The sequence below is a fragment of the Calonectris borealis genome, chromosome 4, assembly GCF_964195595.1.
Source record: "Calonectris borealis chromosome 4, bCalBor7.hap1.2, whole genome shotgun sequence".
Lineage (NCBI taxonomy): Eukaryota > Metazoa > Chordata > Aves > Procellariiformes > Procellariidae > Calonectris > Calonectris borealis.
In genome coordinates, this window is record NC_134315.1 from 83532766 (window position 1) to 83545088 (window position 12323).

General features: G+C 48.9%; 2 protein-coding genes across 3 annotated transcripts in view; both read left to right on the top strand.

Annotated features, from left to right (window-relative positions):
• Nucleotides 1-18: 18 nt before the first annotated feature.
• On the top strand, nucleotides 19-1709 carry UTP3 (UTP3 small subunit processome component). The gene has a single exon (XM_075150398.1). The coding sequence runs from the start codon at nucleotides 54-56 to the stop codon at nucleotides 1638-1640; it is 1587 nt and encodes a 528-aa protein (XP_075006499.1). The 5' UTR covers nucleotides 19-53; the 3' UTR covers nucleotides 1641-1709.
• A 4762-nt stretch (nucleotides 1710-6471) lies between these two features.
• Nucleotides 6472-12323, top strand: part of RUFY3 (RUN and FYVE domain containing 3) — a 57075-nt gene continuing 51223 nt past the window's right edge. The window contains exon 1 of one of the 2 annotated variants that reach the window (XM_075150402.1): nucleotides 6472-6802. In XM_075150402.1, the coding sequence (XP_075006503.1) occupies nucleotides 6475-6802 (328 nt within the window). In that variant the 5' untranslated portion in view covers nucleotides 6472-6474. The remainder of the gene's footprint in view (nucleotides 6803-12323) is intronic. The other variant, XM_075150399.1, reaches the window with a different exon arrangement.

A 12323-nucleotide genomic window follows, 5' to 3' on the forward strand; every position in this document is an offset into this window, starting at 1 on the left:
GGCGCGGGGCCGGAAGCGGAAGCGCGGCGCGGCGGAAGAGCCGGAGCGGAGCCATGAGGACCCGCCGCGGCACCGTCCTGCGGCGGCCGCCCGACCCCGCCGAGGCGGAGGATGATGGGGAGGAGGCGCCCGGCGGCCAGGTGGGCCCCGAGGGCCTGGCGGAGGAGGTGGAGGACTTCCACGAGGCGCAGTTCCAGGCGGTGATGGCGGCCCTGGAGAGCGGGGAGGAGGCCGGGGACAGCGAGGAGGAGGAGGAGGAAGAAGTACTGGGGCTGCAGCTGCCCGAGGACGACAGCGAGGAGGAGGAGAAGGAGGAGGATGGACACGGTGAGGAAGAAGAAGAGGAGGAGGAGGAGGTACAGGGTCTGGATCTTTACATGGACCACAGCGCAGAAGAGGATGGAGAAGGTGAGGAGGAGGATGGGGAAGGCAAAGAGGAGGAGGTAGATGAATTTGAAGATGAAGATGGGGACCTGTCCATGGAAAGCGACTTGGAGGAGCGCCGTCAGGACACCAAGCTCCCCCACGAGCTCTCCTGGGGCCAACGCAAGCAGCTCTATTACGACACGGACTACGGGAGCGATGCCCAGGCCAAGGGCAAGCGTAGCCAGCAAGAAGTCGATGCTGAGGAGGAGGAAGAGGAGCAGGAGGCTCAAGTCATCCAGAGGCGGTTGGTGCAAAACTTGGGAGAAGATGATTACGGGCTGGATGTGATCCAGGGCTATCTGGCTGAGCGACAGAAAACCCACGATAGCAAGGGGCAGAAGATCGACAAGGATTTGCAGGCCCTTTCCAAGAAGGAGAAGCTGAAGCTATTGAAGCAGGAGTCCCCTGAGCTCCTGCAGCTGATTGAGGACTTTGAAGTCAAGCTAATGGAGCTCAAGGACGAACTGCACCCGCTGCTGCAAATGGTCAAAAATGGCACTATCCCGCAAGGGAAAGGCAGTCGCTATTTGCAGACCAAGTATCATCTCTACTTGAATTACTGTGCCAATATCAGCTTCTATTTGGTTTTGAAGTCCAAGAGGATGCCGGTTCATAGTCACCCCATTATCGAACGGCTGGTTGCTTATAGAAATATAATCAATGACCTAGCTGTTATAGATCAAAAGTTATCCTCACAAGTTCGCGTGCTTTTGAAAAGCTACTATGATAAGAAGGAAGATAAATTACGGAAGGAGAAGAAGTTTGCGATCTTTCTCCCACTGGATGTTAAGAAAAACAAATCAAAAAGTGCTCCTGCACTTGCTAATGGCCGTGCTACTGCTGATGAACCATCAGATGAGTCGGACCTGGATGAAGAGGCTGCTCTAAAATACTATAAGATGATGGAGGAGAAGTTGAAACTCAAGAGGAAGAGAACTGAAGACCAAGACACGCTTGAAGAAGAAGCGGAGTTGGAAGGAGAGGATCCAAACAAAAAGAGAGGTGTGACCTATCAGATGATCAAGAACAAAGGCCTCACGCCCAGAAGGAAGAAGATCGATCGCAACCCCAGGGTCAAGCATCGGGAGAAGTTTCGGCGAGCCAAGATTCGCCGCAAGGGCCAGGTCCGTGAAGTTCGGAGGGAATTGCACAGATATGCCGGGGAACTGTCTGGCATTCGTGCAGGAGTTAAGAAAAGCAGGAAGCTTCGATGATGCTTACTTTTCTCTGTTTCTGAGAGCTGCGAGTAGCACTACTGAATCCAATAAAAATTTTATAAAAGATACTGTGTTTTTTATCCTTAAGAATACTGGGTGGGGGAGAGAGGGGGGGAGGTGGTATTTGGGTTTTTTTAGAAGGTGCGACGTCTAAAAGTAGCACGGGGCCTTTTCCTCACCCGGCCTGCGTGTTAAGATGTTTTCCTCTATTGCAATGCTGTCGTCTTTCTGCACTGTAAATACTGGCTTTGAGAGGCTGCAAGGGATGTGTCAAGCCAAGGGAATGAAATGGGCCATGCGGGATGGGATGGGACGGGATGGGACGGGGGGACCTCCCGAGGGCAGATCGAGAATGGAATTCATGCAGCTGTCACTGCATTCTCCTTTTTACTGTCTTGTTCTAGTCCGTCCTTGTTCTGTGTTGAGCTGCAGAATGAGAGATGTGCGGGTATTTTCTCTAATACTTGTTCTGATTAACTCCTTGAGCTCATACATTACATTAGCTACTTTTAGGCTCATTTAAATCTTCCCAATTTTGTAACTGAGCAGAAAGCTATTACTTAAATCCCATGTGGCCTGAGATACCGTTTCCCCTCCTGAATTCAGTGAGAAGCGAAGCAAGACTTCTCTGGATTTCATAGTTATTTATATCTGTGATAAAAACATCCACTTCATCTATGATAAATACGTTAACTGTTGTCTGCTGTTATAGGTCTAACGTAGCATTGATACAGGACAAACGGGTAACACGTAATGTTGTCTTCAGTTTGAAGGTAAACTTTCAAAATGTTTCTATTACTTCCATGCCTTCTGGTGGGAAAACACATTTAACCCCACATTGAAGTTCTTGCTGGGAGTGACCAGTTCCAGTTCAGGCTGTAAAGGAGGAATGAATGATTAATTTTTCTTAAAAGTTTAACAAACACTGTTTTAGGTAAGACCTGCACTTGTGTCTGGGACAGGTTTTGGGGAGTCCGTGCCTTGATTTGTGTACCAGTAGCGTCTGAAAGGTACTACTGTCTGTTTTCTCTGTGAAATCAGTTAAGGGGAATAATTGTCTTGACAAAAAATGCTACTTCATGTTATGGAAGCGCTAGTGTATCTAGGTGGTTTGGTTTGGGGTTTTTTTGTTTTGTTTTGGGGTTTTTTTTTGTGTGATAGTCTTGGGGGAAGCCAAAATACGAGCGTGGGTTCTTGAATCTGTGACAGGCTAGGTGCTATAATTCAAACATGCACGCGCTCTGCTCCTTTTCTGCAAGTGAAACGTTCTTCCATAGGTTTTGATGTAAACCTTTGAACCCTAGGCCTGTTTCTGCCAGGAACGTGCTGTTCATTGCTGACTGGAGAATATTTTGTTCATTTGCAAAGCTGATTGTTAAAGGGAGAGGCAGAGAAACAATAAACTTAAGCTGGACACGTGGGAACAGAAGTAAGGAGACTTTTTGTAGTCCTTACATGTCCCGGATCCATGGGATGTGGAGCTATGCGTGGCGATTTCGGGGGGGATTCTGGTATGATAGATAGATGTATAGGACAAAATAGTGAAATGCAAGTTCTGCTGACTTCAATGGCCCTGCATTTGTTTGCCCCCTGCTGCTGACAGGCCAAACAGCAGTTAAATGCTGCATAATAATAATAAAAAAAAAATTGCTCCACAGAAACAGGCTACAAAGCATTGGGAATTGATCCCCTCTATGAAATTGCGTGCAAGATCTTTGCCTGCCTGCAGAGCTGTGGCATTTTGCACAGCAAGGGATAATGGAAACTACAGTAAGGGCTGCAGGAGCGTTGATGGCAGCAGAGAAGGAAAACTTGGTGTTTCGGGTCGGTGCCGGGACTTGCTGCCTGTGCTGGTAGCAGGTGTCTGTATGGGAAGGGGAAAGGTCGCAGGTAAGAGCAGGAGTAAGGATTAATTCCTCACATCCTGAAGGGGCTGGGGGTGAGCCTATAAATGCTTTTCATGTGGCAAAATCCTTGCAAAGGAGAGGAACGATCTTAAGATCAAAAGAACCTCCTGGGACACGGAAATTAACGCAGTCCTTTGCACGTAATGGAGGCGGCCACTGATAACGCTGAGCAACGCTCCTGAGGCTTTGCGAAGAGGTCAGTAAAAGGTAACGTGCTGGGAAAAAAAGCAGCTTAGGTGCTTTTTCTGGGAAGGAATGGTGTTGCATAACAGGCATCACATGGGATGTGGAAAATATCCAGCAGCGATGCTAACCGATCTCACTACTACAGCACCCGCTCGCACGTGTTTCGCACTCTGTGCAAAAAGGAAGGGCTGACAATCTTGTGTAGATCTGCAGGCAAGCTGTAAGGATGCAAGGCGGCTTTGTGTTCCCTTGAAAAGCTTTAGGCAGCTGGCAACCGACATTCTGGCAACTTCCATCTGAGCAATAAATACGGGAAATAGTGCACTGTTATAGATGCGCTCCCCAGGAACGTTGGGATGAGGGCCGAAGGCGAGAGGGAACGCAGCATACCAGCACGCCCAGCGCAGGCAGCCAGCAGATGGCACAGCACGTCTCCCCGGACCGCTGCGCCGACCCGTTTTAATGAAGATTAAACACGGCATTATGTTCAGTTGGTTAGTTCAGAGATTGGACAAAGCCATAAATAGTTCTTTCCCGTATGGTTTTATGTATGAGTGATCATGGGAAGGCCGTGATTATTAATGCCATGGGAGGGGGGACACTGTAATGTTGCTCTAAGAAATACTTCTTAGAGGGGTATTCCGTGCTGAAGGGAAATCCCTGATGGTAAATAGATTTTGAAGATCCGTATGGAAACGGACATGTGTGAAACAGTGGAAAGATGACCACAGATGGCGGTCAGGAAAATAACGGAGAAGTGGAGCAAGGTCACGGTTAACGCTGGGTTTTTTTCTTTCTTCCAGTAGTGTTTCTGGAGAAGGCGCTGACACTGCCAAGCGACGTGCTTCAGCCATGGGATGGCATTCGTCCTCGCCAGGCTCCTGCTTAGCAAGCGCGGGCTGCCCTGCTCAGAAAGGACCGGTGGTGGGGTCTGCCTCAGCAGCACCTAATGCAGGTTAGCACTTACACGCTCGGGCAACAGCTATGCCTCGCCTGATGTGTCCTTTCCATCTGCTTGCTTGGAGCACGGTAATTCAAGAGATAGTCAGTCCCATGTGCACTTGCATGTAAGTGATTCGTATTTAAAAAGCACATATGCAGTGTGTAGAAAGCTCTAAGGAGAGGTATGAGCTGCTCTGTTGTCTTTCTACACCTGGAAAACATAATCTTTGGTGGGTGATAAGCATCCAGATAAGCCTGGCTTGCCTTTGGAAGCTTGGGCAGAAAAAGTACAGTGGCAGAGAGGTGGACAATCCTTTCTGCATCACGACCTGAAATTTCTATTTATACGGAGTAAGGAAAATATATTGAATAACTTACATGGAAATACATCTGCTGCTGCCTTCAATTTTGTCAAGGCTTTCCTAGTTGTCTTCCAGACTATTCTATCAGCGGCAGTCTGGACATTGTTTTACTCTCGCTAGCGCTGGCAAACAGAAATTCAAACATTCGGCTTTGAGATTTGTAAAATGGATTAAAGCATCTGTTAAATTTGTTGCAACATGCTGCATGACTTGGGGCAGCACTGGAAAAAGCAGTCTCCAGGAATCAGTTGCCTTTACAGCTTTGCTTTTGCAATTTTTATGTGAGATGTAAAAAGAAAGAAGTAACATGTTTCAGCTTAACTTGAGTGCACTGAATGCGGGATATTCTTTAAAAACTGGGAGATTTATGTTTTTTCTGCCTGCCTGTTGACCATGCTACAGTCCACATTAATTGCCCTGCCTTAATGAGAAGTCTTTATTACTGTCTTCAGAAAGACAATCAATCTCCTATGTGAAATTCCCATTGGTATTGCCTACTTGGTAGTTTTAATAGTAAGGAATATATGTGGACATTGTATTGTCACCTCTTTTCAAAGGATCTGAAAACGCCGCTGTCCATGAGATCCCACCCTCGGGAAAGCGAGGGGGCGGCAGATGGTGTCATGGCTTCGCTTCATGGGTAAGTTAAAGCACGTGGGAGTCAGACTTCCGCGTTGCTGTTTGAAGGTGGTTTCTTAAGATTAAAATCCGTGTTTTTCCCTGCGGGCTCTGGTCCCAGGAGGTGACTCCACATGCATGGGGCGGCTGCCTCCTTCCTTGGTGTAGAAATAGACCGTGAAATCCGTGTGATGGGACAGTGTCTTACTTTGAACCGCTGCCCCACAGCCAGCAGCCCAGGTGGTGGTGGTAGCAGGGCGGGGAAGCTGAGGCTGGAAGACTGGGTGGGCTTGTCTTCAGTGTGTTTTTTCTTAAAGTGGGAGAAAGACGAATTGGCAGCATTGAAAAAAAGTCTTAAGGGTATGAGGCTGGGAAAAAAACCAAACCTCTCGGAAGAGAGGTGGAAGCAAGGTCCTCTCCCTATCGCCCGGAGCCCCGGCCCCGACACGAGTCTGGTGATCCGTTTTTTGTCAGGCTTCCGTGATCCATCCTTCAGGCAACCCGCGCAGGGGCGCGGTGGCCTGCTGCCCCAGCCGGGCCCGGGGGAGCCCTGCCCGGCCCCGGGGGAGAGCTACTCCCGCGGAGCAGGGCCGGGCCGGGCCGGGCGAGCGCCGCTGCTGTACCGGCAGGGCCGGGCGAAGGGCGCGGGGCGGCGGCAGGTAGGGCGCTGTGGCGGGGGGGTTAGGAAGAGAAGCGGGGCGCCGCGGCAGAACCAGACACCACCCGCGCCCCCCCGCAGCGGGGGCGGAGGGCGGGCGGAGGCCGGCCGCGGCCCTGCTTCCCGGCCGGGGCGGGGCCCGGCGGCCCGGGGCGGCGATGGCGGAGGCGGAGCGGGCGCCGCTTGTGCCGCCGCTAGCGGAAAGTTCCCGGGACGGGGCCGGCGCGGAGCTGCCCCCCGCCATGGAGCGGCGGGCCGAGCCCGGGGAGGAGGCGGTGGCGGCGGCGGCAGAAGAGGAGGAGGAGGACGACGAGGAGGCGCCTCCTGCCTCGCCGCCTTTCTTCCTCCTCTACCCCGGCCATGGAGGCGCCGCCGCCGCCGCGCCGCCCGGCGTGTGGAGACCCCCGGCGCCCCGCGGCGGGGCCGCCCTGCCCGTGCTGGTGCTGAGCTACCCGGGGCCGGACGGAGCCGGCGGCGCCGGCACCCGTGAGTAGCTGCGGGGCTCCTCCCCGGGCGGCGGCGGCCGGGAGCCTCCCTCCAGGCGGGGGGAGCCGCCCCGGTGGGGCCTGGGGCGGGCAGCGCGGGGCGGTGGCTCGGGGGCCTCCCTCCGCTGCCCGGGGCTGGGCGGGCGGGTGTGCCGGGGCCGTGCCGGCGCCGGCAGGTGTCATGGCAGGGCTGAGGGCCGCCGTTGCCAGGCTGGGGGGGGAGCGCTGCGCGTCCCTGCTGCGCTCCGGGCTCCCGCCTGAGGGTGCATGGAGCGGTGTCCCTAAGGCTTTGAAGGCAGCCCCTGGGTGGGTGGCTCTGGGCAGGGATGAGTTAGCAGCGTCCGCCACGGTACGCCCGGGCTCCTGGAAATGGGGTGCTCTCCCCAGAACTCCCTCTGAGCCGCCGGGGCTTCCGTGGAAGGGGGCCTGTAGGGGTGTCGTGGTGGCCTGGCTGCCTCCCTGGCAGCAGGGAAATGGCAGCGTGTGTGTGAACTGGCCAGAGAAGGGACTGCGAGTGCTGTGGAAGGAGGCGGTTTGTATATGCGTTTGTGAGCAACGCTGACCCACCAGCTCAGCAAAACCAGCGCTACAGAGACTTCTCTCCTTTCTGGACCATCTCTGGGAAGGGTTTGTGCTGCCCTTTGAAATCTAACAACCTGTTCTCGACTTGGGATGTAGTTAGGGGGTGGGAAACACCCGCTCAGGCTTCCTCGTAGTGCTGGCGTAGAGAACAAACTTAAAGCAAGGGCGTTGCGTGCTGGCTGCGTGACAAGGTTGAAGGGCATTGCTACGTGTGCTCTCGTGTGGGGTGTGTTGGGTGGGAAACAGTTTTCTGCTTCACAACATCCTTTGTAGTGTTCTTGTGGTGTGTTTGGGTAAGCTGGAGTACTGTGAAGTAGTTGTTGCGAATGCTTTAAAAACAAACAAAACTACGTGTGTGGGTGCATATAGAAGAAATCTTTCCTTTTCTGTCCATCCATCTTGAAAATAGCCACTAGTTTTGTCTTGGGCTTGGGCCTGGCTGTGGGTGACCGAGATTTTTGGCCTTTGTTTTGTCTCCTCCTGCCTACATCCTAGGTGAGTGTTCACTCACACTTTAGCTGATTATTTTGGGGTGGGTATCTTTCTTTTCTTTTTTTTTTATTTCTTCCCCCTCCTTTTGAAGCTAATGTACTGTGTTTAAGCCATTACTCAGCAGAGCTGTAACCAGTGAGGTAAGAAGTCAATTTCTGTAATGCCAAGAGCAGATTAAATGACCTAACTTTGTTTTGAGCTACCTGAAGGGCTGTCTCTGACTGCAAACTTTTGTCCACAGTCCAAAACTCCCTCCCCAATGAGTTGTCATTTAAATAGCTTCCTGTCAAAACCACCTTTTTTTTTTTTCCTAATCAGGAAATCTTTACCCGCTGTAGTCCTGTGATGTGCATGCAAGGGACTGAGCTATTTCTGATGGAAAAGGAGCCTTTAAGAAAAATATTTCATCTTAGCCATCATGCTTTTACTGTTCCAACTTGATTGTAAGAAGCCTTCTGCGTAGACGTGGCAAAACTGAGGCATTGAGATGAGCACGTTTGTTCACCAGGAGTTAGTGTAAAAACTCATGGGTTGAGCAATGCTTTATCCCTTGTGTTAGCCTTACTCTGCAGTGGCTGTTCATGGAAGCTTTATGAAAAAGCCTTATAAAATGTATGTTAAAGTTCCCGTGTTCTTTTCAATCTCAGAGGTGATAGCTGCCTGTGCAATACCGTATGTCAAAGCCCGCTCGGTTACTGAGTGACTGATGCAGTGATAGCAGTGTCTGAAGGGAACAGGAATAATAATCTATTTGCATGGTGTCTTGGACTCTCTTTCTTTCATCATCCCTGGTTTGTTTGGTTTTGTGTTTGGTTTTGTTTTTTTTTTTCCCCCCAGTTCTCATATTTGAAAAAGCGGCTTTCATTTGTTCATCATTGAGCAGCAGGAGCAGTGGATTCTGCTGCCAAGTTTTGCTTGTTCACTGGCTGCTTTGGATTGCCGTTAAAGCAGTGGGTAGAACTTCACCCTGGCGCAGAAAGGATGTTGTGTGTTCAACTGCTGAACTTAGTCCTGGCTACCTGTAGAGTACGTGGCCTTGCAGGTGTCATCACTTCTTGCCTCTCCTCTAGATGGCAGTTTTATCTGTACGGCGTTGAGGTGTGGCGGCGTTAATCATGGTCCGGGTTATAAAGATTGTCATGTCTGTTTTGGTTGGTGTTACTGGGGAGACCCATCGGTGGCCTGTGGAGCCCTGTTTCACAGGCTCTTCTCAACTATCGTGAATTCATAACATATGGCAGCTCAGCATCGACGATTCTTGATCTGCTTCTCCTTGTTCTGCAGTAGTACCTGAAGTGATTGTTCATGTCTGCTTCCCTTGATTCTTCTGTGCTGGAGTTATTTTTAGAGTTAAGATAAACTGAGGAGCGTGAAGAAGGCTATTCTTGCATCTTCTGTGTACTAAAAAAACCCAAGTGATATACTCTATGAATACTAATCCCTCTCTAAGTAGGTGTAAACTGAAAGCAGTGATTTAAGTGAAGGGTGTTATCTGCTGGGTCACGAGTTCCTCCCTTCAGTGCCTGAAGACTGTCCTTTCCGTGAATAGTAATGAAAATAATTACTCTGTATTGACATTTATGTGGAGGTAGTAACCAATATACCAAAAAGTTAATATTTCAGAATATTTTGGAGGTTTATTTGAAGCCCGTCTTTTTTTTTTCTGTTACGATGCAATCATTAAACCATTCTCTTGAGAGAGGTCTCGCCACAGGATTGAAGAGTACTGTACAGCTGTTGAATTTTATATTTGAAAATCTGGAAAAGTATGTTTGCTGCTTGTGAACTAATTGCAGCCTTGGTAGCTGTGTGTTAGGGTTTTCCTGGAGAGGGGTGACTTGACCGGATTCTGTGTGCAAATGTTACTTCCAGCTGTAGAAATCAGCCCAAGGGTTATTCGCACCCAGGTGGATGCATGATGCTTGCGTTACCAGGGCAGTGCAAGCCCTGTAGTGCTGGTGACTGAAGCCCAGCAGCGAACGTAAAAGAAGAATACATGGTAACAGAGAATGAAATCATAAGACCGTGTCTGTATTACAACTTTATTTTCTTTACAGATTTTCTGTCGGACATATTTTTTCCCCTCCAACTAATCTTTCTCCATCTTAGCCAAGTTTTCTTATTTAAGAGGTAAGAGAGATGAGATGATTCCGCACGTCAGGTGAAGGTGAGAGCTGCTAAGGGAAGGAGACTGCAAAAGCTTTTCATGCCAGCAGCACCTGCTTTTTGATACAGATGGTTCCAGGCAGACAGAAGGAACAAGGAGACTTACTTAAACATGCTGAGCTGCGGTAAAACCTTAGAATACTTTTTAAATACAGTAAAAGCAACTTGATAATGCTGTCTTTAAAACAAAACAAGAAAAACTTCAAAACAAACAAAAAAACCCCCAAAACCATTCCTTGCTCCCACTGAAAGCCTACCAGATACCATGGTACTTTGAGTAGACTTTTCCTTCCCCTTTTTTAATTTTACCTTCAATTATGGGAGTTACTTGAATCCTTAAATAATATCTCTGTATTTCACAGTAGGTAGACGAAAACCAATTTGTCGCTTATTCCAGGAACTAAGAAATTGTGTCACTGGTTTTCAGGTTGTTAAACTTGCTTTTGCCCACTCATGTTTTTAGCGTGCAGGGTTCAAAGTGCCACTGTTATTTGAGGTAATGTACATATCTGTGCTGGCAGAAGAGCCAGAAACACTTTGCGACGTAGGTGCTTTGTTACTATTTTATCTTTTTAGATTACATTCCAGGTAAGAGTTTGCTTGGAGGGAGGCTATTGGAAGAGTGTGACCGTGTGCTTTGTGCAATAGCAGCTCTGTCGACTCTAGAAGTGGGCGGAGCCCTGATGCTGATTTTCTCGTCGTCAGAACTGGTACAGCTATCGAGAGGACTGACGGGTAGTTGGACAGCATGTTGACGCGGAGTTGAAGCCGAAGTGAAAGAAAAAGAGGGCATGGGAGCAAAAGTCATGTTCATAGGTTTGCTAGTAAGAAGTTTTTATGTGTCAGGCAAGAGCATGGGCAGAAAATAGGAAGATCAAAATTGTTTCACTTAGAAACGTGGGAGCTGCCTTACTGGACCAGACTGTCAAGCTGCCTAATCTGATACAGCAGCCACAAACAGATTACAGGCTTAGAAGAACTTGCAAGAACCTGCTCATGATTCATGCTTGTCTTAGACTGCGACATAAAGGCTTGTGTTTCTTCATAATTTTTGTCCGTTTTGCATGGAGTTACCTCTGGCATCGTAGTCTCTCTCAGACACTCTGAGCAGCTCTTTTAGAGTTCGGCGGTGCATGTGAGCTGTTACCATCGGACAGTTTCCTTCGGCAGTGGTTCCCATTTGTATAGTATTGGTGGCTTTTTTATGGTTCTGTGGTCTTCTGCGATTTCACGTAACCAGAAGCAGCGCAGTCGTCTGAAGCAATAATCTCATCTGCCAACTTTGCCATTTTGCTGTACGGCTGCTTTGCAATCTCTGCACAGTGATCGGGGAAAGCTTTCTCCTAATGATAGAGACTCGGCTTGCTCGCAGGCAGGGCTTGCTGGCACTGGAAGTAAAGCTCCACCCCAAGGTGCCCCCTGGAGTCCAAAAGGTTGTTTGGGAATTTTGGGGGCTTTATTGCTTAGATTATTCTAATTTATTCAGCTTTTGAAACTAAAAATACTTTCCAGTACAGCTGAGCTTTCAAATACTAGTGGCTGATGGAGTGCTTTGCTTTCAGATGGTTAGTCTTGAATTTCCAACACAGTCAATTTCTAATTCTTCTATCTTGAGAACTTTTTTGTAAGAAAACTGCCTTGTTTTGTAATGTAGCCAAAGCCTCTATCCACTTCTGCCAAAGTGTGGCTAATACGAGGGTTTTGTAAGATCAGTCAAGGCTGGCTGACTTGGTTGAGAAAGTAGTTCTTAGTTGATAACCTCCTCTTCATTTATACCTGCACTTGGTTTTCTTTTGTCCTTTGACTACTCATTGAACCCTGATGGACCTCCATCACTTGGCCTTGAGTTGCATGGTAGTTTTATCGAAGGCTTTATCAAAATACAAACATATTTGATACTTTTCTCTTGTTTCTTTATAAGATGCTGTGTTGCTTTATAACTTTGAGGCCTAGGATGGGGGTGGGAGAAGGTTTGTCTTGAGTTTTCCAGGTGGTAATTAGAGGCTCGCAGGTCAGTAAGTCATAGGATAGCTCCTGTTTGGCGTTTTTCGGTTTTGTCTTAGGTTTTTGTTTTCCTTTTCTGAGTACGGTTTTTATTTTCACATAGTACCGTAGCTGACACATGGACATTACCTGCTTTTGTTACGGTTTTGCTACTTGCCTTAGCTTACTCTGAAAGCTGTATTGAGAAGGCATGTTCTCTGTTTTTATACTGTAGGTGTAAATTCAGCCATGCACTGGAACCTGGAGATTACCATCTCCTCTGGACAGTTGAAGAGTTC

What these genes read in the sequence shown, in the direction of transcription:
- UTP3 (XM_075150398.1), top strand. Translation starts at nt 54, where the DNA reads ATGAGGACCCGCCGCGGCACCGTCCTGCGGCGGCCGCCCGACCCCGCC.